Source organism: Macaca nemestrina, chromosome 17 (assembly GCF_043159975.1).
Source record: "Macaca nemestrina isolate mMacNem1 chromosome 17, mMacNem.hap1, whole genome shotgun sequence".
Taxonomy (NCBI): Eukaryota; Metazoa; Chordata; class Mammalia; order Primates; family Cercopithecidae; genus Macaca; species Macaca nemestrina.
In genome coordinates this window covers 3,563,883-3,587,659 of record NC_092141.1, presented here as the reverse complement: position 1 = coordinate 3,587,659, position 23,777 = coordinate 3,563,883, and the positions used below count along the sequence as shown (strand labels likewise).

At 41.1% G+C, this 23,777-nt stretch overlaps 1 protein-coding gene across 1 annotated transcript; it reads right to left on the bottom strand.

Moving 5' to 3' along the window:
* Window positions 1-4,712: 4,712 nt before the first annotated feature.
* LOC105471879 (olfactory receptor family 3 subfamily A member 3) lies at window positions 4,713-13,472 on the bottom strand. The gene is made up of 2 exons (XM_071081938.1): window positions 13,234-13,472; window positions 4,713-5,666 (listed from the first exon to the last, which is right to left on the bottom strand). The coding sequence occupies exon 2, from the start codon at window positions 5,658-5,660 to the stop codon at window positions 4,713-4,715; it is 948 nt and encodes a 315-aa protein (XP_070938039.1). The 5' UTR covers window positions 5,661-5,666; window positions 13,234-13,472.
* Window positions 13,473-23,777: the final 10,305 nt, after the last annotated feature.

The window sequence follows — 23,777 nt, the reverse complement described above, 5'->3', positions numbered from 1 at the left end:
AAACAGCATGGTACTGGATCAAGAACAGAAACATAGATCAATGGAACAGAATAGAGAACTCAGAAATAAGGCTGCACACCTAAAACTATCTGATCTTCTACAGAGCTGACAAAAACAAGCAATGGGGAAAGGCTTTCCTATTCAATAAATGGTGCTGGGATAACTGGCTGGCCATATGCAGAAGATTGAAACTGGACCCATTCCTTATGCCATACGCAAAAATCAACTCAAGATGAATTAAAGACTTAAATATAAAACCTGAGACCATAAAAACCCTGGAAGACAACCTAGACAAAACCATTCTGGACATAGGAATGGGAAAATATTTCATAATGAAGATGCCAAAAGCAATTGCAATGAAAGCAAAAATGGACAAATGGGATCTAATTAAACTAAAGAGCTTCTGCACAGCAAAAGGAACTATCAATGTAATGAAGAGAGAACCTACAAAATGGGAGAACTTTTTGGAAACTATACATCTGACAAAGATCTAATATCCAGAATCCATAAGGAACTTAAGTAGATTTACAAGTAAAAAACAAACAACCCTATTAAAAAGTGGGCAAAGAACACAAATGGACACTGCAAAAAAAAGACATACGTGCAGCCAACAGGCATATGAAGAAAAGCTTATATCGCTGATCATTAGAGAAATGCAAATCAAAACCACAATGAGATACTCTCACTCCAGTCAGAATGGCTATCATTAAAAAGTCAAAAAATAACAGATGCTGGTGAGGTTGTGGAGTAAAAGGAATGCTTGCTTATACCCTCTTGGTGGGAGCATAAATTAGTTCAACCATTGTGGAAGACAGCGTGGCAATTCCTTAAAGGCCTAAAAACAGAAATATTCAACTTAGCAGTCCCATTACAAGGTATATACCCAATGTAACATAAATAGTTCTATCATAAAGACACATGCACCCTTATGTTCATTGCAACACTATTCACAAAAGCAAAGACATGCTATGAACCTAAATGCTCAACAATGGTAGAATGGATAAAGAAAATATGGTACATATACACCATGGAATACTATGCAGCCATAAAAAGAATGAGATCATGCCCTCTGCAGGTACATGGATGGAGCTTGGAGGCCATTATCCTTAGCAAACTAACTCAGGAACAGAAAACCAAATACTGCATGTTCTCACTTATAAGTGGGAGCTAAATGATGAGAACACATGGACACCACACTAGAGGGGAACAATGCACACTGGAGCCTGTCAGAGGGTGAAGGCTGGGAGGAGGGGGAGGATCAGGAAAAATAACTAATGGGTACTAGGCTTAATACCTGAGTAACGAAGTAATCTGTACAACAAACCCCCATGATACAAATTTACCTACATAACAAACCTGCACATGTACTCCTGAACTTAAAATAAAAGTTAAAAAAAAAAAGAATGCCTTGTAAGGTAAATGAAATACCAAATATTGAATATGTTGATTATCATTTGTTAATCAGCTCTGATGAGCAATTATTGAGATATTTGGCTGATATAAAATGAGAATATGGATTCATTTTTATCCCTCAATTTGTCTGTAAAATAGGGATGACTTTAAGGATTAAATGAATTCTCTTATGTAATGTGGATAGAGCACTTACTAGCACCTTGTAAGTACTCAATAAATGGCACCTACTTAAATAAATAAAAGTAAAAGTAATGAAAAAAGAAATTAAAAATTAAAATTAAAATACTGCAATTCCTCAACCTTCAGGTTATAAAAATCGAGAAAAAAATTTTAATAACAACCGTTGATGGGAGGGATGTGGGTGAACAAACACTATCATAACGTGGCAAATCTATAAATTGGTCCAAAAGTTTTAGAAATTAAGATGTGTATATGTTTGTGCATGTGTACTTAAAATTTATACTTGTTTGCATTTCCTTTAATCTGATAAAGTTATTCATGGGAATTAATCCTGGGAAAATAATTACATAAATTTTGAAAAATACCCCTGTAAGGATCTTCATCACAATATTATTTGTTATTGCAAAACAATTAGAAACAACCCAAGTTATATCAGTGGAGTTTTGATTAAATAAATTATAGTTTATATGTTTAATGATAGACTGTGTCATCATTAAAAGAGATAAAGCAAAATTTTAGTATTTGTCATGTAAAAGATTATGCTGTATAACATTTAGGAAAAACATAAAGCAGACCACAGAACAGTATGTTTCTATTGATGTGAAATAGGCATATCATATATACAGGAAATCTTTGGGGGAATAAACACCAAATTCTTTTTTTTCTTTCTTTATTTTTATTTTATTTTATTTTATTTTATTTTATTTTATTTTATTTTATTTTATTTTATTTTATTTTATTTTATTTTATTTTATTTTTTGAGATGGAGTTTCGCTCTTGTCTCCCAGGCTGGAGTGCATTGGTGCCATCTCAGCTCACTGCAACCTCCGCCTCCCAGGTTCAAGCGATCCTCCTGCCTCGGCCTCCCAAGTAGCTGGGATTACAGGCGCCCGCCACCACGCCCGGCTAATTTTTGTATTTTTAGTAGAGATGGGGTTTCACCATGTTGGTCAGGCTGGTCTCGAACTCCTGACCTCATGTGATCTGCCCGCCTCGGCCTCCCAAAGTGCTGGGATTACAGGCATGAGCCACCACGCCCGCTCACTAAATTCTTAAGAGGAGTTAACTCTGATGAGGTTTTTGGTGAGGTTTATTTCCCACTTGACAGTATAATACTGTCTGAATGTTTCTACTGTCAGGTATAATATTTCTGAAACATTTAAAAATAAGTATATTTACATTCAAGAGCACAATGAGAGAAATTCCCAAGGGAAATACACTTTTCTCACTTGTTCAGGAAACCCTTAGTGTTGGAGGACAGGTGGAACGCAGGAAAGGATGAGTGTTCAGAATGCCAGGACCTGGGATCTTTGGGGGTCGTAGACAAATGTGAGATGCTCACGGGGTAGATGGAGGGGTGGAAATGGTGGTGGTAATGCTCTCAAAATGTTTTGTGATGTGTTCAGACCCAGGGAGAAGTTCATTCAGACTATTATGATCAGAGATCATTAAATATGAAGAACTGTGGATAGAAAGCCTTGTCCCAGTCCTTTACGGTACAGGTGGACACAAGCCAAACGATAGTAAGGAACTTTCTAAGATCACAGAGCAGTGGATGAGTAGGAATGATGTGATTACAACCTGTGTCCCTGATTTTCATTCACAAGAACTTTACCCTTAAGGGAAGCTCAAGTTCTTTAACCTTAAAGTGTCTTGACAACCAAGAGCATCGGGAAAGAGATATACTTCTCTCTTCCCATTCTCTCATTGCGCCATCTCCTTCATTACTTTCATCCTTCCTTCTCACCACTTTTGCTCATCATCCTGTCCCATCCCTCTCAATATACTCATTTCATCTTCATTGCTCCGCTCCAATCCTTTCCTACCTCCCACTCTCCTATATTTTCTTCACATCCTTATCTCAGCCCATCCTTCCAGTCAGCCCCAAGAGGAAATAACAGAGAAGCCAAGGTTCAGGTGCACCCATGTACAGTTTTAGGGATGACACAGCAAAAGGACAGTAGAGTTGCTAGGACATGGTAAACAGTCTTCCCAGGAAGGCTGGAGAGAATCAGGGATTAGTGGGCTGAAGCCTGGATAGACATCAAGATGAGGAAATGCTCTGGGTTACAGTGGTATTGATGTGTTAAGAATATAAAGTTAGAAAGAGGTATCACTCCCAGGGACTGCATTTGTGGATGTGTATTTTCAGGCTAGAAGGTTTGGGATAGAAAAGTAAGACTTCGGAGGAGAATGTTGTATTGGGTAGTCTACAACAAAATTCCAAGGGCCTGATTGGAACATAAATGCTTACTCTTTCAAAAAGTATCATATGTGTCAGGAAGATGACTTATCAGATAAGAGAAAGATACCACAGGGGATGGAAATAGAACATTCCTTTTTTGATCTTAAGGTATATCACGTACGTATGAACATAGTTTTTATTTAGTAGCTCTTTCCTTCTCTAGACCCCACCTGTTGCCTGATCATCCTATGGGATTCTCGTGTGGTACTAAAGAGAGGGAACTGATTTTATGGGAGGCGAAAGGTGAACAGCAGAATGAAATGATTCCTGGCACTGGGCCCATGGTTCAAAATACCTTTCCATACTCTGATCTGGAGGGAGTCTCACATCCCTCTGGAAGGAAACTTTGCAGTGATATTCTTGGTTACCTAGGCTGGGGTTAAGTGGCCCTTTCCTGTAGGACATTGCTGCCCAGGCATAAAGTGCGCCAAGGTTTCAACTCTACTGAAAAAGTGGGCACAGCCCAAAACAAGTTAGCAACTTGCCCAAGAGGCTTGGTTGGCAGAAGCTAACTTCATGTCTTCCTGTCTTACTAGCTTTTTTCTATAGAGTGTATCATCACGTGGTATATTATATATGATGCTTATTTATTTATTTAGCCTACCTTTATAGCATGTCATTTGCTTGAGTGCAGAGACTTTTGTCCATTTTGCTCCCCAGTGCCCTAGAAGATTGGATCATAGAAGTAATTTAATAAATATCTGTCGAATGAATAAATGAATGAATTATATAGGGTTTCCTTGTAGGCCAAACACATAACACCACTCCTCAGGCATCAAGATATAGAAATAATGGTTATAAGCAAGGTTCGTTGGTTACTGTCCTCTTGGGAAATTTTCCTCAGTCGAGAAAAGGCAGGAAAGGAGGTCATCTCTCAGGTCAGTGATCGCTTCCCCACAAGTAGCTGACACAGAGCGCCCTGAACATCAGTATTTCTGAGGCTGTAGATAAGTGGGTTCAGCATGGGGTTGATCACAGTCATGAAAACTCCAACCCCCTTATCCTTGTCTGAAGATTCCACTGAACCCAGCCTCATGTAGCTGAAGACACCTGTCCCATAGAAGATGCCCACCACAGTGAGGTGGGAGCCACAGGTGGAGAAGGCCTTCTTTCTGCCCTCAGCTGAGTGGATTTGCAGCACAGCAGCTACCACATGGGCATAGGACACGCTGATGAGGACCAAGGGCACCACAGCCATGAAGGCTGCTGCTACAAAGAGCAGCAGCTCATTGAGTTGGGTGCTGGAGCAGGAGAGCTGGAAGAGCTGTGGAAGGTCACAGTAGAAGTGATTGATCACACTGGGGCCACAGAAGTTGAGGGTAGTTAAGGCAATAGTGTGGGTCAGTGCGTTGGTGAAGGCACAAGTCCAGGACACAGCCACCAACATCCTCTGGACTGTCTGACTCATGCGGGTGCTGTAGGTGAGGGGCCGGCAGATGGCCAGGAATCGGTCATAGGCCATGGCGGTCAGCAGGAAGCAGTCCATCCCAGCCAGAAGGTGGAAGAAGAAGAGCTGGGAGAGGCAGGCATCATAGGAAATTATGCACTTGTGGGACAAGAGACGACCCAACATTGCAGGCACAGTGACAGTGATACATCCGACATCCAGCACTGATAGGTTCCCCAGGAAGAAGTACATGGGGGTGTGGAGTTTGGGCTCCACCAAGACAGCTGCCAGGATGCTGAGGTTGCCCCCAACTGTGACCAGATAGGCAAAGAGGAAGAGCACAAAGACCACAGACTGCATCTTTTCTGTTTGCACCAGACCCAGTAGAATGAACTCAGCAACAGCGGTCCTGTTGGTCCCAGCTTCTGGCTCCATGAGTTCCTATAAGGACATGTCCCAGCAGGGGAGGTATCAGTTCACTCAGTTCACATTAACATTTTAAACCATTTATGTTCAAAGCCCCATGGCGAGTCCCCAGGCCGTCCCTCACTCGTTGACCTCCTCCATCACCTCAATGCCTTCACCTTGCTCGTGGTTGAGATGCCCAGTGCCACCACCACCTTGTCCCTCTCATCCTCTGCTAGCTGAAAAGCTCAGAATACGTGGGAAAATAAACTAAGATAAAAGATCTAATTTACAACATGAGGATTGTAGTTAATAAAGTGTATTGTATTCAAGATTTTTGCTAAATGAGTAGATTATAGCTGCTTTTGCCAGAGAGGGGAAAATGGGTAACTGTGTGAGATGATGGATACGTGAATTTGTTTCACTATACTAATCATTTTACTGTCTGCATGTATCTCATAACTTCATGTGGTGAACCTTAAATATACGCAATAAATTTTTTTTTTTTTTTTTAAAGGCAAGAGACTTCCTTGTTGAATATAGTGAGATTGAGATAGAATTTTCGCCAGGCGCGGTGGCTCATGCCTGTAATCCCAGCACTTTGGGAGGCCGAGGCGGGTGGATCACGAGGTCAGGAAATCGAGACCATCCTGGCTAACACAGTGAAACCCTGTCTCTACTAAAAATACGAAAAAATTAGCCAGGCATGGTGGCGGGCGCCTGTAGTCCCAGCTACTTGGGAGGCTGAGGCAGGAGAATGGCGTGAACTTGGGAGGCAGAGCTTGCAGTGAGCTGAGATCACGCCACTGCACTCCAGCCTGGGCGCCAGAGTGAGACTCCATCCCCCCAAAAAAAAGAAGAAAAAAAGATAGAATTTTCCCATTTTTCTCTGAGGGATCAACCCAAACTAATAAGCAGATTACATTTTAATAATTTATTTTTAATTGATGAATAATAATTGTGTATATTTATGGGGTACAGTGTGATATTGATCAGTATATGCTTTGTAAAACAATTAAATCAAGGTAATTAATATAGCCATCCCATCACCAACTCATTTTTGTGGTGAGAATGTTAAAATATATCCTTTCATACAAACTGGATGACATTATGCTAAGTGAAATAAACTAGACACAGAAAGACAAATACTTTACAATTTTACTTATATGTGGAATCTAAAAAATCAATGTCATAGAATCAGAGACCAATAAGCAGACTTCAAAATAGAAAAATTTATGAGATTTTTCAGAGAAACTAGAAGATATTGAAACTGTTGCCTAGTTTTCAAGGCTTCTGGAAATAATTATGATCAAGTGAAGGTCTGGCAAGAAGCAGAGAGAAAAGGCTGGGCGCGGTGGCTCAAGCCTGTAATCCCAGCACTTTGGGAGGCTGAGATGGGCAGATCACGAGGTCAGGAGATCGAGACCATCATGGCTAACATGGTGAAACCCCGTCTCTACTAAAAAATACAAAAAAATAGCCAGGTGAGGTGGCGGGTGCCTGTAGTCCCAGCTACTCGGGAGGCTGAGGCAGGAGAATGGCGGGAACCCAGGAGGTGGAGCTTGCAGTGAGCTGAGATCCGGCCACTGCACTCCAGCCTGGGTGACAGAGCAAGACTCCGTCTCAAAAAAAAAAAAGAATCAGAGAGAAGATATCCATGATTCTGAATGTCGGAAAGATCAGCCGAGCACGTTTCTTCACAGAGAGGGACCACACTATGAAGTGTCAATTCAACACTCCTCATTCAATAAATTGCTAATGTTATTATTGTTACTTAAATCCTTACACTGGACTTTGACTAACAATTTAAAATTATTTTTTCTATGTACATTGTCTGCTACTCCCCTCTGAAACCAAAGTTGTAATCATAGCCTGTGGGTTGGTTCCTGCCAGGTGCAGTCAGGGTTCTACATTGCACAGACACTGGTCTTCTACTTGTCCTTCCTTCAGTCGTGGTAGATTGACCAATGACTCTAAGGGTATGTCTTCAAATGAAGAAGGCACGTACTTGGAAAGCCATATTGAATTATGTCAAACTCTGGATCAAAAAAATAGCAGTGTCTTTATTGACCAGAGACAAGTAGGGCTAGAGTTTCCTTAAGAGCAATGTCATACCCTTGTATCTGAAATCAGAAGATGGGAAGAGGTTGGAGTCTGATAACTCTAACAGAAAGGGAAGTGTGATGATTGCCTGAACTGGGGCAGTGAAATTCAGGGCCAGGAGTGGTTAAGAAAATCAGATCTCAGAAATCAGAGTGCTGTAGTAGTATGGTTGATGTGACTGCTTTGGGGGATGGTCACCAAAATATTCTTAAAAATCCCTTGTTTATAAAAGTGGAAATGGTTGGTAGCATGGTCTCCTTTGGTCTCAGTTTGGATCTGAGAAGCAGAGGAGGCAGGACTGAATGAGAAGCCACCCAGGCAAGCTGATTGTGTAGTGTTTAAGTGAGACTGTAAAAGCAAGAAAGCTGCCTCGTCAGCAGTTCCTCAGCTGTGTGTCAGCATTGACATTAGAGAAGTCAAGGCAAAAGGTACTCAAAATCAACCATGAATCAAGACATGCACCTGTCCCCAACAAAAAACTCTCATGAAACACTGGCTCAGACACCTTTCAATTCATTTAGACTTCAAAAGGGAACCAGCACAAGATTTAGTTAAAGATACTCAAGAAAAAATGGGGAGGGGAGAGGAGAGAAACCAGGACAAACAAATGCTAGATTACAAACACTCAGAAGAAAAATGGTGGCATAGAGCTGCTGAATAACTGAAAGACAAAAAACAAATGTGAACTGAAAACATGTTAAAAACCATTCACCTCTGTGTAACAAGAACACAAGACAGAGATACAAGACTTCAGGGAAGAGTTTCAAGATACCAGATGGAGATGAAATGTGAGATAACAGAACTTAGGCAAAAAATGAGCACAGAGGAACAAACAGTTAGACAAAATAAAACTTTCCAGAAATAACCAAAGACTGGCTTCTAGAGACTGAAAAGTCACAACATGTACCAGGAGACAGAAACAGGTCCCATTCTGAGATAGTCCTAGTAAGGTTATTGTAATTTAAAAATAATGAATCCTTTGGGTATATTGGCAGAAATCAAGTCACAATGGAATGAGAAGACGCTTATCTCAAATTTCTCTACAGAAGTATTCAAGACTAGAAAAGAATAGAAAACTTCCTATAAAATCTTTACAGAAGGAAAATGTAACCAGAGAATTTTCTATTGAGACAAACTATAACTCAAATATACAAGCAACAGCCTAAAGTTTTTGGACACTCAAAAACTCAAGAATAGTTTTTCTATGAGCCCAACAGAATAAATTTCTAGAGGATAAACTTCAACCAATAAAGAGAAGAGGAAGGAAAAAGAAAACAAAAGAACTGTTAATAAGCACTGAATATTTTTTACTGTAAGACATATATGGGGATTGTGGTTTCAGAATAAAATATAAATGTATGAACAATGACATTGTAGAAATGACACATCTAATAAAGTTAAGAAAAGAAGAAAGAACATGTAGAGATGGTGTAGGTATGCTGACTTCCTCAGTAGTCTTACAACTGTAAGTCAAAAGATATGTTCATGTTAATCAGCAAAAAATTGAAAAGGCTTAACCTACTCATGAATTTAGAATAAGAAAACAAAAGAAATTTAAGAAAATCTAAAGGAATTACATAGTACTAAATTAGAAAATAGAAAAAAGAATGAATACAAATTGAGAACAGGTTATTTGTGGTAAAATGAAATTGACAAACCTTAACTAAGTGATCTAATCATGAGTAAAAGCAAAAAAGTATAAGCATGCAAAATAATAATTGACAGGAAGAAAATAAACATAGCCCAATAGAAAATTGAAAACTTCTGGTAGAGAATAGAATGGTGGTGATTGGAGGCTGGGAAGGGTGAGGGGAAAGAGTGATAAAGAGAAATTGGTTAATGGGTACAAAAATACAGTTAAATAAAAGGAACAAGTTCTAGAATTTGATAGCAGAGTATAGAGACTGTAGTTAACGATAATTTATTGTATATTCCATAATAGCCAGAAGAATTGGAATGTTCCCAACACAAAGATAAATGTTTGAGGTGATAGATATCCCAATTACCCTGATTTGATCCTTACACATTGCTTTATATATACATACACACATCACAGTGTACTCCCTAAAAGTGTACAACTATTATATTTCAATGAAAATTATAAAATTCTATTTTTCTGAACTCCAAGTTATAAAAGTTTTCTATGAAGTTATGATTTATTAAAATAATTCTAGAACAGTTAGAAAATCTAAATAGACTACTATAGAAAGAGTAGAGGAAGAGCTAGCTTCCAACTGCCACTAATAAAAAGCAACCTCTCTATAAAATGCCACAGGGAAGTTTGTAATGACAATCAAACTATTCAAGAATATAAAAGAAGAAAGCGTCCAAGTTTTTTTTTTTTTTTTTTTTTTTTTTTTTTGCGAAGTGTGTGTAACTAGTTCAAAAGAAAAAGAAAAATTTTTTCTTTAATTTTATATTAAAGAAAAGAAATGTAAAATCATAAAAGATTAACAAATTTATTTCAGTAATTTAACCAAAATAATTAACTATAAGTATTTGGGATTTGGTCAGGAATGCCAGGTTAGTTCAAAATTAGGAAAGGTATTAATATGTTTTATGATATTAATAGATGATGTAAAGAGAGATTATGTGATCCTTTCCATAGATGCTAAAAAGGCATTTGATTATATTAAACATTCATTATGGTTTTTGAAATCTTATAATAACATAGGAATAGTTAGCTATTTACCTAACATGTTAAAATAAAACTAAGTAGGGCTGGGTGCAGTGGCTCACGTCTGTAATCCCAGCACTTTGGGAGGCTGAGGCAGGTGGATCACTTGAGGTCAGAAGAAGATCACTTGAGGTCAGGCTGATGCTCTGTGAAAGTGCACTGCAGTGACTCTCCCCTTGGCTGCACAGTAGAAATATGTGGAGCTTTAAAAAATCCTTATGCCCAGACGATACCCCCAGGTCAATTAAATCAGAATCTCTGAAGGTAAGACAGGCATCTGGATTTTTTTTAAAGCACCCACCGGATCACTGCTGTTTCAGAATGTACCTGGACAGATACTTCCAATTATTAGCTCTTTCTTGTCACTCCCTCAAATTAAGACACAGTCTTTGCTTATGTTATAATTACCGATAATCCTGAAGGGAGAAGAGTCAATATTTTAAAAGTTGATACCCAGAAAAGTTACGGAAATTTAAGATATCTTGCAAAGGTTTGCTGGTCAGTATTCCCAACCACATTTCCTGACTTTCTGTTACATTAGATTCTCAGTCCCCAAGATTACTGGAATCACCTGGGATGCTTTAGGAAGAAAATACTGATGCCAAGGCCTTTCATCAAGAACTCCGTTTTCATTGGTTTAGTTGTTGGCACCTGGGTATGGGTGCGTCATTAAAGCTTCCCAGCTGTTTCCAGTGTCCAGCCAGGACAGAGAACTCTGACAGATTTGCAGCCTGGGAGGCATGATGATGGCTTCTCGTTTCCCCTTTCATTGCTTTTCTCCTTACAGAACATAAAGGCCACCAGCCCTTCCAGGTCACATAGCCACTTCCACAAAGATTCCTCCACCTAGGCTTACAGTCAAGGCAGTGACTACAGACTGACCTGCAGTTTCATGTGGATAACATGCATCTCATTGGAGCCTCTACAGCAAGGGCATGTCTCCAGCGTGAGGCTATCTCAATGACCAGCCTTCCAAATGAGGTCTCCACTGTGTGTGCTCAGGCCATGGGGAAGCTGCAGAGGGGATGCCACATGAATGAGAATGTGGATACAAGGATCTGCAAGAGGTCCTTAAAGTTCTTTTCTTTCTTTCTTTTTTTTTTTTTTTTTTTTTTTTGAGATGGAGTCTTGCTCTGTCACCCAGGCTGGAGTGCAGTGGCATGATTTTGATGATCTCAGCTCACTGCAACCTCCGCCTCCAGGGTTCAAGTGATTCTCCTGCCTCAGCCTCCCGAGCAGCTGGGATTACAGGCACCCGCCACCACGCCTGGCTAATTTTTGTATTTTTAGTAGTGACGGGGTTTCACCATGTTAGCCAGGCTGGTCTCGAACTCCTGACCTCATGATCCACCCACCTCGGCCTCCCAAAGTGCTGGGATTACAGGCGTGAGTCATGGCGCCCCGCCAGGTCCTTAAAATTCTAAGATCACATGACTTGGGAGAGGGAATAAATCATCTCCTGGTGTGATTATCTTGATGAAATTAGGAATTTGTAAATGCTTTGCAGATTGGCAAATCAGTGGGTAGGTAACAGCTGTGTACATATGTTCTATTGAAGAACAGTTAGCTACTCCCCATTTATCCCCATTTTAACACAAGCATTCGATTGCAACCCTGCAGTTTTCCAGCCGCTTGCTCATACTGTTTTTTCTGCCTGCGATAGTTTTCCTCCAAGTCCACTGCCCAAATAGTTCAAGACTTGACACCAGATGCTGCCTGCTGAACTAACCTTTCCGTGAAACATTCCCATCTCATCTCTCACTCCTGCCTGTCTCTCTCTGAGTTTCTCTCTTTCCCTGTCTTTCCTCCCTCCTGCTGCTTCTCTCCTAAACTCCCACATATGTTATTTCATGCAACTTACTATGCTTTACCTTCTAGTTCACTCACTGCTCTATGGAACATATCTTTCTTACATCTCTATAAGTAATTCAAGGATAAAACGTGTTTGATTCAGTCTTTTCAATAGCAATAGCCATCACAATACTTTAATATTTGTGAAATGAATGATCAATTGTTCTAATGTTCGTATAATTTCAGAGAAAGAGAGCATCAGTATAAGCTAGAGTTATCATGGAAGACTTTCCGGACACGTTAATATTTGGGCTAGACTTTCCTGGCCTAGTATGCTTTAGGGGAGGTACAGGTTAAGTGCAGGGTGCAAGGTTGTGGCAGGGACTCCTTTGTGTTAATGGGACAAGCAGGTCATGGACCAATCCACCTGCTTCTTTTTACTTAAACCTCCCAAAACAATACGGCCCTTAGGAGGGGCCACACCTTCCAGACCAGTCAGTCATGGTTGGGGTAGAAGAACCACTAAACAGCTCTTGCCAACCCTCAGACAGCTGCAGATGCAATTGCTTAAAACCGGGGGGATTCTGGGATGACCTCAGGTCACCCTGAGACACCCCGAGGGTCTGACAGGGTCCCCACGAGGCCCACTGGGGAGCCCTCCTGCACGACCACCCTCGAGGCTCCCCTTCCGAGCTGTGACAGCCCCTGCTCTGGAACCCCAGCCCATCCCTCATGCGCCCAACATGACAAGGCTCAAGGCCTTCGCTGGAGCCAGGGTTCCCGGCTGCCTGAAGCAGCGGGTGTGGGCAGTGAACTGGTCTGAGCATCTCCCCACACTCACGCTAACAGGCTCCATCTGAGAGAGGGAAAAAACCACAAAAGACCCCAGGACCTCCGGGCTATGGTCCCAGATCTCCCCGAAATGGCTTTCCCTTTCAGGGCACCCATCGCACCAGGTTTATGAAGCTGATGGCAACAGAAGCCCCTTCTCCATTCTGCAGGGGCAGAGGAAGGACTCGTGCGAATACTCACCCTGGAACGGGCACAGAAGCCACTGAGGTTCCCTCAGGAAAGAAGCGTTATCCTCCCGGAGAGCGAGTGAGGGGCTGTGTCTGAGAAATGAGAGGACTCGGGCTGCTGTCCTCTCTGTCCGGGGCTGTCTTCAGCACAGCGCTGTCCTCCGGGGCGCTCAGAAGCGGACCCTCCTAGGAGAGAGAAGGCTGGGGAGACAGACATGGAAAAGGAGACACCTCAGGCCCTTCATACTCATGGCGACGACGCCTCACACCTTCTGGTGTTCAGACTTTCTCACAAGGAAGGCTTTGCCTCCAGCCCCGGCTCTGTGGGCAGGATGTTAGGGCGGATGATGTCCGCTCTGCCTAATGGTGGGTCACTGAGGCCTGCAGGACTTGTCCATGTCCTCAAAGTCCCCCAGGAAGGGAGAGGTGCAGCTGGGGCCTCTAGATGGGTTTTCTAAGGAGAAATGTTCTTTCCCAGATGTCAGCCAGGGCATGTGAGCTGTGACAAGCCCAAAGCAGGCCTCAGAAGGGAGGTAAGAGGGGAAAGCTTGCTTCAAAGCCGGTTTCCTGTTGAGCCCTCAGTCGTGTGGCGCTTTCTCTCTTGGGGCCTTGTTAGTGGGGCCACTGGGACTGTGTCTTGGGGATCCTATAATGATTCTGGAGGTGGTGGGAGACGAGCCCTAGGATGCTAGAAGGACCCCTGGGAGGCTGCCTACCAACGTGATTTTCTAAGCCAGCCCCTGAGTAAGTGACAGGCCTGGTGAAGGTCGCAGGTTAATGAACAGAGGCTGTGGGAAGGTGTAGGCGTGTGTTCCTCTGACTCCCCTTCCCACTAACACACGCTCAGCCAACATCCCCTCGCCTAAGACAGAGGGGTCTTCTCCCACCAGGGAATGCTGGTGCAGTAGAAAAAGCAGAATAGACAAACCTGTTCTTCTGATTATTAGTGGTTTGACTCTGCACAAGCTGCAAAGTCAGTTTTTGAGCTTCAGTTTCCTCATCTGTAAAATGAGCATATTCTCCCCTACAGAGCACTACTGTCTGAACATTATATGAACTAGGATTCATTAAGCTGCTAATAGAAGTTCAACAATTCATCTACATATAGACTGAGAACATTTGTGAGTGTTTGTTATTTACATGGTAATTTACTAAGAACTGTACAAGCCCGGAGTGTCTATCAGTCTTCCCAACACTTCTACAAAGTAGATTGTAGCAGACGGATCCGATGTCCTGCTTCACATCTGGAGAACAAAGGAGACAAGATACTTGTCTTCTGATTTCAGCCATGGTTGGAGGGGACAGTTCCCTGCAGGTTTTCATTGCAAGCTGACAGGGTAGCCTCTTCCCTGGGATCCCCTGATGCCACGAACAATGGAGAAGCTTCCTCTGTCTCAGCACATGTGGAGCTCAGAAATGCAGAGGGCAACTTGATAATGGGGAATGCGGCCAGTGGATAAATATCCCAGGAACTAGGCGTGGTGGCTCATGCCTGTAATCCCAGCACTTTGGGAGGCCTAGGTGAGTGGATCACAAGGTCAGGAGTTCGAGACCAGCCTGACCAACATGGAGAAACACCATCTCTACTAAAAATACAAAATTAGCCGGGTGTGGTGGCACATGCCTGTAATCCCAGCTACTTGGGAGGCTGAGGCAGGAGAGTCGCTTGAACCTGGGAGGCAGAGGTTGCGTTGAGCTGAGATTGCACCACTGCACTCCAGCCTGGGGAACAAGAGCAAAATTCCGTCTCAAAAAAAAAAGATAAAAAAAAGTTCCCTCAGCCCCCATCTTCACGCAATTCTGGGAAACATTTTGCCTGCTCTGGCTCAATCCAGTCTCCAGTGTTTATAGTGGGGACTTGGGTAATGTGTTGTGAGTAAAGGGACAATTTTTCTTTCTCTGCCTCACCCTCTTCATAAATCAGTCTTGCTCTTGGAGACTGGCTCCTAAATAAATAACTTCCCTCTTGCTCCCTGAGATGACTTCCCGCTTAAACCATACACACACACATCTTGTCTCAGGCTCTGCTTTGGTGGGAACCCAACTAAGACAATTGGTTTTGGGAGGGATTCTGGAACTGGAGCGTTCACCACGGTTGGAGTAAGTGGGGTTTGTGATAAGCCCTAGCATGTGATAGCATCACAATTACCAAGACTCACGTGGTAGTTTGGGATGAGGTGCAGGTAGATGGAGAAACACTGTGTCATGTGAAAGCTTTAGCATGGTAATGTTATAAGAACCATGGTAGTTATTAGAATTAGGATTTTTTTTTTTTTTTTTTTTTTTGAGATAGAGTCTCACTCTATTATCCAGGCTGAAGAGCAGTGGTGCAATCATAGCTCACTTGCAGGCTCAAGCGCTCCTCCTACCTAAGCCTTCTGAAGAACTGGTGCATGCTACCACACCTGGTTAAAAAAAATATTTTTTAATTTTATTTTTAATTTTTATTTTATTTATTTTTTTCTATTTTTTTTTTTAAATTATACTTTACGTTCTAGGGTACATGTGCATAACGTGCAGGTTTGTTACATATGTATACATGTGCCATGTTGGTGTGCTGCACTCATTAACTTGTCATTTACATTAGGCATATTTCCTAATGCTATCCCTCCCCCCTCCGCCAACCCCACAACAGGCCCCGATGTGTGATGTTCCCTTCTTGTGTCGAAGTGTTCTCATTGTTCAGTTCCCACCTATGAGTGAGAACATGTGGTGTTTGGTTTTCTGTTCTTGCGATAGTTTGCTGAGAATGATGGTTTCCAGCTGCATCCATGTCCTTACAAAGGACATGAACTCATCCTTTTTTATGGCTGCATAGTATTCCATGGTGTATATGTGCCACATTTTCTTAATCCAGTCTGTCATTGATGGGCATTTGGGTTGGTTCCAAGTCTTTGCTATTGTGAATAGTGCTGCAATAAACATCAGAGAAATGCAAATCAAAACCACAATGAGATACCATCTCACACCGGTTAGAATGGCAATCGTTAAAAAGTCAGGAAACAACAGGTGCTGGAGAGGATGTGGAGAAATAGGAACACTTTTACACTGTTGTTGGGACTGTAAACTAGTTCAACCATTGTGGAAGACAGTGTGACGATTCCTCAGGGATCTAGAACTAGAAATACCATTTGACCCAGCCATCCCATTACTGGGTATATGCCCCAAGGATTATAAATCATGCTGCTATAAAGACACATGCACACGTATGTTTATTAATTTTTATTTTTTGTAGAGATGGGCTTTTGATATGTTGCTCAGACTAGTCTTAAACTCCTGGGCTCAAGCAATCCTCCAGCCTTGGCCTCCCAAAATGCTGAGATTGCAGGCGTGAGCCACTGTGTCTCGCCTGGAGTTTTAAGAATAGGGATAGCTTTTGTTAACTTCCTTGGAAGCCTGGAAGAAATGGAATGATAGGTCCAGGTTAGTCAACTATCAACTTAGGGTTTATTTTGTAAAAGCCGGAAAACTTCCATGGCAACATTTAATGAGACATTAATCTTCTACAACCATAGACACACGGTGTTGAAAATCAGGCCTGGGACTTAACTGTAAGGGTGCAAGAGCTACTAAGGAGGCAGCACATGTAGCTTAGGTAGGTCTCCTATGCTAAATTACAGACCCTGGCAGGGAAGGAGTGAGACCTTGAGTCTTGTTTGAGTGGATGAATGTGAGAATTTTCAATCCTCAGACTCCCCTGAATTCACTCGCCGGGGCAGAAGTATCCCTTCCCCTTGCTAGAAACAAGCAACCTCCTTTTGCCTGAAGACCATACAAACACCCTATAGGAGGAAGAGTTCTCACAAGATGATTCTTGTCCTCCTCCAGAACTTCCACGTCTCCCAGTGCCTCCAAAATAGTTAGGATCAGGTCTTAGCACAGTCTGAGAAAGGAAATCTTCACTATGGATCAAGAGAAAATAATGTACTCACTGCAAAAAATTCCCCTGCCTGAATATGGTAGGCAGAAAAATGGCCCTCAAAGAGATCCAACCTATACCCTGGAATCCACTTTATATGATAAAGGAGACTTTAAAGTTTATTTATTTATTTATTATTTATTTATTTATTTTTGAGACGGAGTCTCGCTCTGTCGCCCAGGCTGGAGTGCAGTGGCCGGATCTCAGCTCACTGCAAGCTCCGCCTCCCGGGTTCAAGCAAATTCTCTGCCTCAGCCTCCCGAGTAGCTGAGATTACAGGCACGTGCCACCATACCCAGCTAATTTTTGTATTTTTAGTAGAGACGGGGTTTCACCATCTTGGCCAGGCCGGTCTTGAACTCCTGACCTAACGATCCGCCTGCCTTGGCTTCCCAAAGTGCGGGGGTTACAGGCATGAGCCACTGCACCCAGCCAAGTTTGATATCTTGAGATGGGGATATTATCCTATGTTAGTTGGGTGGGGCCTAAATGGAATAATAAATGCCCTTATAAGAGAAAGTCAGAGGGATATTTGGCAACAGGAGAGGGCAACGTGATAAAGGAAGTGGAGATAGGAGTTATGTAGTCACAAGCCACAGGATGACAGCAGCTACTAGATGTTAGAGGAGACAAGCAACAGATTCTCCTCTGGAACCTCTGGAAAGAACCGGCCCTCCCGACACTTTCAAGATAGCATTGCCAGTCTTTTGGCTTCCAGAACCGTTAAAGAATACATTTCTTGGCTGGGCGCGGTGGCTCAAGCCTGTAATCCCAGCACTCTGGGAGGCTGAGACGGGCGGATCACGAGGTCAGGAGATCGAGACCATTCTGGCAAACACGGTGAAACCGCGTCTCTACTAAAAAATACAAAAAACTAGCCAGGCGTGGTGGCGGGCGCCTGTAGCCCCAGCTACTCGGGAGGCTGAGGCAGGAGAATGGCGTGAACCCGGGAGGCAGAGCTTGCAGTGAGCCGAGATTGCGCCACTGCCCTCCAGCCTGGGCGACAGAGCGAGACTCCGTCTCAAAAAAAAACAAAAAAACAAAAAAAACCTTTCTTGCAATCCTAATTTCAGACAAAACAGATTTCAAACCAACAAAGATCAAAAAAGACAAAGAAGGGCATTACATAATGTGAAAGGGTTCAACAAGAAGACCTAACTATACTAAATACACATTCACCAACACGGAAGCATCCAGAGTCATAAAGCAAGTTCTTGAAGACATACAAAGAGGCAGAGACTCGCACATAATAATCGTGGGACACTTCAATACCCCACTGACAGTATTAGGGAGATCCTTGAGGCAGAAAATTAACACAGATATTCAGAATCTGAACTCAACATTGGACCAAATGGATCTAATAGATCTCTGCAGAACTCTCCACCCCAAAAGAACAGAATATACATTCTTCTCATTGCCATGTGGCACGTACTCTAAAATTGACCACATAATTGGACATACAACAATCTCTAGTAAATGCAGTAGAACCAAAATAATACCAAACATACGCTCAGACCACAGAGCAATAAAAATAGAAGACTAAGAAAATCACTCAAAACCATGTGACTCCATGGAAATTAAACAACATGCTTCTGAATGACTTTTGAATAAATAATGAAATCAAGAAGTTGTTTGAAACTAATAAGAACAAAAATACAACAGGCCAAGTGCAGTGACTCATGCCTGAAATCCTAGCACTTTGGGAGGCTGAGGTGGGTGTATCACTAGAGGTCAGGAGTTCGAGACCAGCTTGGCCAACATGAAACCCCATCTCTACTAAAAATTCAAAAAAGTTGCCAGGCATGGTGGTGCGCACCTGTATTCCCAGTTACTCAGGAGGCTGAGGCAGGAGAATCACTTGAACCCAGGAGGCAGAGATTGCAGTGAGCCGAGATCGTGCCACTGCACTCCAGGGTGGGCGATAGAGCAAGATTCAGTCTCAAAAAAAAAAAGATAAAGCATACTAGAATCTCTGGGACACAGCTAAGACAGTGCTAAGAGGAAAATTCATAGCACTACATGCCCACATCTAAAAGTTAGAAAGATCTCAAATTAACAACCTACCATCACAAATGAAAGAATTGGAGAAGCAAGAACGAATCAACCCCCAAACTGGGAGAAGACAAGAAATTACCAAAATCCGAACTGAACTGAAGGAAATTGAAACAAAAAAACCATTCAAAAGATCAATAAAAACAGGAGTTGATTTTTTAAAAAATGAATAAGATAGGCCACTAGCTGGCCTAATAAGGAAGAAAAGAGAGAAGATCCAAATAAACACAATTAGAAATGATAAAGGGAATATTACCACTGACCCCACAGAAATAAAAATAACCATCAGAAATTTCTTCAAATACGTCTGTGCAAACAAACTAGAAAACTTAGAAGAGATTGATAGATTCCTGGACAAACTGTCCAAGACCAACAGGAAGAAATTGATGCCCTCAACAGACCAATAACGAGCTCTGAAATTGAGTCAGTAATAAATAGCCTACCAACCAAAAAACAAACAAACACACACACAAACAAACAAACAAAAAACAAAAAAAAAGGCCTTGGACCTGATGGATTCATAGCTGAATTCTACCAGAGGTACAAAGAAGAACTGGTATCATTCCTACTGACACTGTTCCAAAAAATTGAGGATGAGGGACTCCTTTCTAACTTGTTTTATGAGGCTAACATCATCCCATACCAAAACTTGGCAGAGATACAACAGAAAAAGAAAATTTCAGGCCAATATCCTTGATGAACATTGATGCAAAAATCCTCAACAAAATTCTGGCAAACTGAATCTGGCAGCACATCAAAAAGCTTATCCACCATGATCAAGTATGCTTCATCCCTGGGATGCAGAGTTGGCTCAACAAACATAAATCAATAAATGTAATTAATCACATAAACAGAACTAAAGACAAAAACTACATGATTAACTCAATAGATGCAGAAAATACTTTTGAAAAAATTTAACATCCCTTCATGTTAAAAACTCTCAATAAACTAGGTATTGAAGGAACATACCTGAAAATAATAAGAGCCATCTATCACAAACCCACAGCCAACATCGTACTGAACAGGCAAAAGCTGGAAGCATTCCCTTTGAAGACTGGCACAAGACCAGGATGCTGTCTCTCACCACTCCTATTCAACATAGTATTGGAAGTTCTGTACAGGGCAATTAGGCAAGAGAAAGAAGTAAAGGGCATTCGAATAAGAATAGAGGAAGTTAAATCATTCCTGTTTTCAGATGACACGATCCTGTATCTGGAAAACTCCATAGTCTTGGCCCACAAGCATCTTAATCTGAAAAACAACTTCAGTAAAGTCTCAGGATACAAAATTAATGTGCAAAAATCACTAGCATTCCTATACACCAACAACAGTCAAACTGAGAGCCAAATCAGGAATGCATGCCCATTCACAATTGCCACAAAAATAACAATATATCTAGGAATACAGCTAACTAGCTAGGCGAAAGACCTCTACAAGGATAACTACAATACACTCCTCAAAGAAATCAGAGACAACTCAAATGGAAAAACATTCCATGCTAATGGATAGGAAGAATCAATATCATTAAAATGCCCTTACTGCCCAAAGCAATGTATAGATTCAGTGTTATTCCTATTAAACTACCATTGAAATTCTTCATAGAATTAGAGAAAACTATTTTAAAATTCATACAGAGCCAAAAAACAGCCTGAATAGCCAAGGCAATCCTAAGCAAAAAGAACAAAGCTGAAGACATCACGCTACCTGACTTCAAACTATATTCAAATTATACTACAGGGCTATAGTAACCAAAACAGTATGGCACTGGTACAAAAACAGACACATAGACCAATGGAACAGAATAAAGAACCCAGAAATAAGACCACACACCTACAACTATCTGATCTTTGATAGATAGAAACCTGACAAAAACAAGCAATGGGGAAAGGATTCCCTATTCAATAAATTGTGCTGGGATAACTAGAGAGCCATATGCAGAAGACTGAAACTGGACTCCTTCCTTATACCAAATACAAAAATGAACTCACTACTCTTTTTAAACCTTGTACTAGGCAGTGAGAAAGGGCAATAAAAAGAACTAAAATGTATACATATTGGAAAGTAAGAAATTAAACCATCTCTATTCATGTTTATACAGAATCCCCAAAATTATCTAAAAAAGGATTCTGGAACTAGTAATCAAGCTTAGTAAATCCATAGGGTATAAGGTCAACATATTAAGTTTTAATTCTGTATATAAATATATACATGATATTAATATATTAAAATTATATTTATATCAAATAACAATGAACACATAGAAGTTGAAAAAAGTACTCTTTACGTAGCACCATATTATTAAATAAGTATAACTCTTACAAAATATGTGTAAGATCTATGACATGAAAACTGCGACACTGGTTATGGAAATCAAAAACTTAAGAAATGGGTAGATACCCAACCTCAAACTATACTACAAGCCTGCAACAACCAAAACAGCATGGTACTGGTACAAAAACAGACACACAGACTGATAGAGCAGAATGGAGAACTCAGAAATAAGACTGCACACCTACAACCATCTGACTTTCTAAAGTTTTGGCAAAAACAAGCAATGGGGAAAGGATTCCTTATTTAATAAATGGTGTTGGGAGAACTGGCCAGCCATATTCAGAAAACTGAAACTGGATCCCTTACATCTTATACAAAAACTAACTCAAGATGGCTTAAACCCAAAACTATAAAAACCCTAGAAGAAAATCTAGGACATAGGCACAGGCAAAGATTTCATGATGAAAATGTCAAAAGTAATTGCAACAAAAGCAAAAAATGGCAAATGGGATCTAATTAAACTAAAAAGCTTTTGCACAGCAAAAGAAACTATCATCAGAGCAAACAGACAACCTATAGAATGGGAGAAAACTTTTGCAATCTCTCCTTCTGACAAAAGTCTAATATCTAGAGTCTACAAGGAACTTAAACAAATTTACAAGAAAAAAACCCCATTAAAAAGTGGGCAAAGGACATGAACAGACACTTCTCAAAAGAAGACATACATGTGGTCAACAAACATACAAAAAAAAGTTCAACATCGCTGATCATTAGAGAAAGCAAATTAAACCACAATGAGATACCATCTCATGCCAGTCAGAATGGCAGTTATTAAAAAGTCATGAAACAACAGATACTGGTGAGGCTGCAGAGTGAAAGGAATGCTTTTACACTGTTGGTGGGGATGAAATTAGTTCAACCATTGTGGAAGACAGTGTGGCAATTCCTCAAAGACCTAAAAACAGAAATACCATTTGACCCAGCAATCCCATTACTGGGTATATACCCAAAGGAATATAAATCATTCTATTATAAAGATACACACATGTGAGTATGTTCATTGCATCACTATTCACAACAGCAAAGACATGGAATCAACCCAAATGCTCATCAATTATAGACTGAATAAAGAAAATGTGGTACATATACACCATGGAATACTATGCAGCCATACAAAGAAATGAGATCATGTCATTTGCAGGCACATGGATGGAGCTGGAAGCCATTATCCTCAGCAAACTAACGCAGGAACAGAAAACCAAACACTGCATGTTCTAACTTGTAAGTGGTAGCTGAACAATGAAAACATGTGGACACAGGCAGGGGAACAACATACATTGGGGCCTATTGGGGGTGGGATGAAGGGAGGCAGAGCATCAGGAAAAATAGCTAATGCATGCTGGGCTTAATACCTAGGTGATGGGTTGATATGTGCAGCAAACCACCATGGCACACATTTACCTATGTAACAAACTTGCATATCCTGTACACGTACCCCAGAACTTAAATAAAAAGAAATGGGTAGATACAATATTTTTACAGATTGGAAGACTTAACACTCTTAAGATGTTGACTCTTCAGCAACTGATCTGGAGCGTTAACAAAATTCTAATAAAAATTCTAACAGAAAATTTTGTGCATGATTTGACAATCTGATTATAAAATTTATATGTAAAGACAAATACACCCAAAATCAATTTTGAAAGAGGAGAACAATGTAGAAAGACTAACATTGTCTCGTTTCCAAATTAACTATTAAGTTATAATAATGAGGAAAGTGTAGTATTAGACAAAGGATAGAAATATAGATCAGTATTGAGGGTATATAATACCATAAGGAGTTCAGAAATAGATCTACTCATGTATCATTCACTGATTTTTGACAAAGGTACGGAGGCAATTCAGTGAAGATGAGTCTTCAACAAACAGTGCTGGAAAAATTGGGTTTCCATATACAAAAGGAATAAAAATGGAACCTCGATTTACATCTAACACTCTACAACAATGAGTTCAAAGTGGATCACAGGCCTTCATATTTGTGTGAGTGCTAAAGATTCACCATGACATCTGTGGGGTCGTACAAGTCCCAGAGAACGAGGCAAGGAGGATATGCAGCAGCAAGGAGGTGAGGTGCTTTCAGTTGCATCCACTAAAGCTCGCTGAAGCCATCGCAGAACTGGTTCCTTCAGCTGTGGCTGAAATACCAGACGAGGCTAAGAGAACCTAAAATAGTGCATCGTTTAAGTGTCTCCTATGGATCTCAAGGGATGCGTTCTTCTACCAAGGGATGTAACAATGGCTTCGCTGAATTGGAG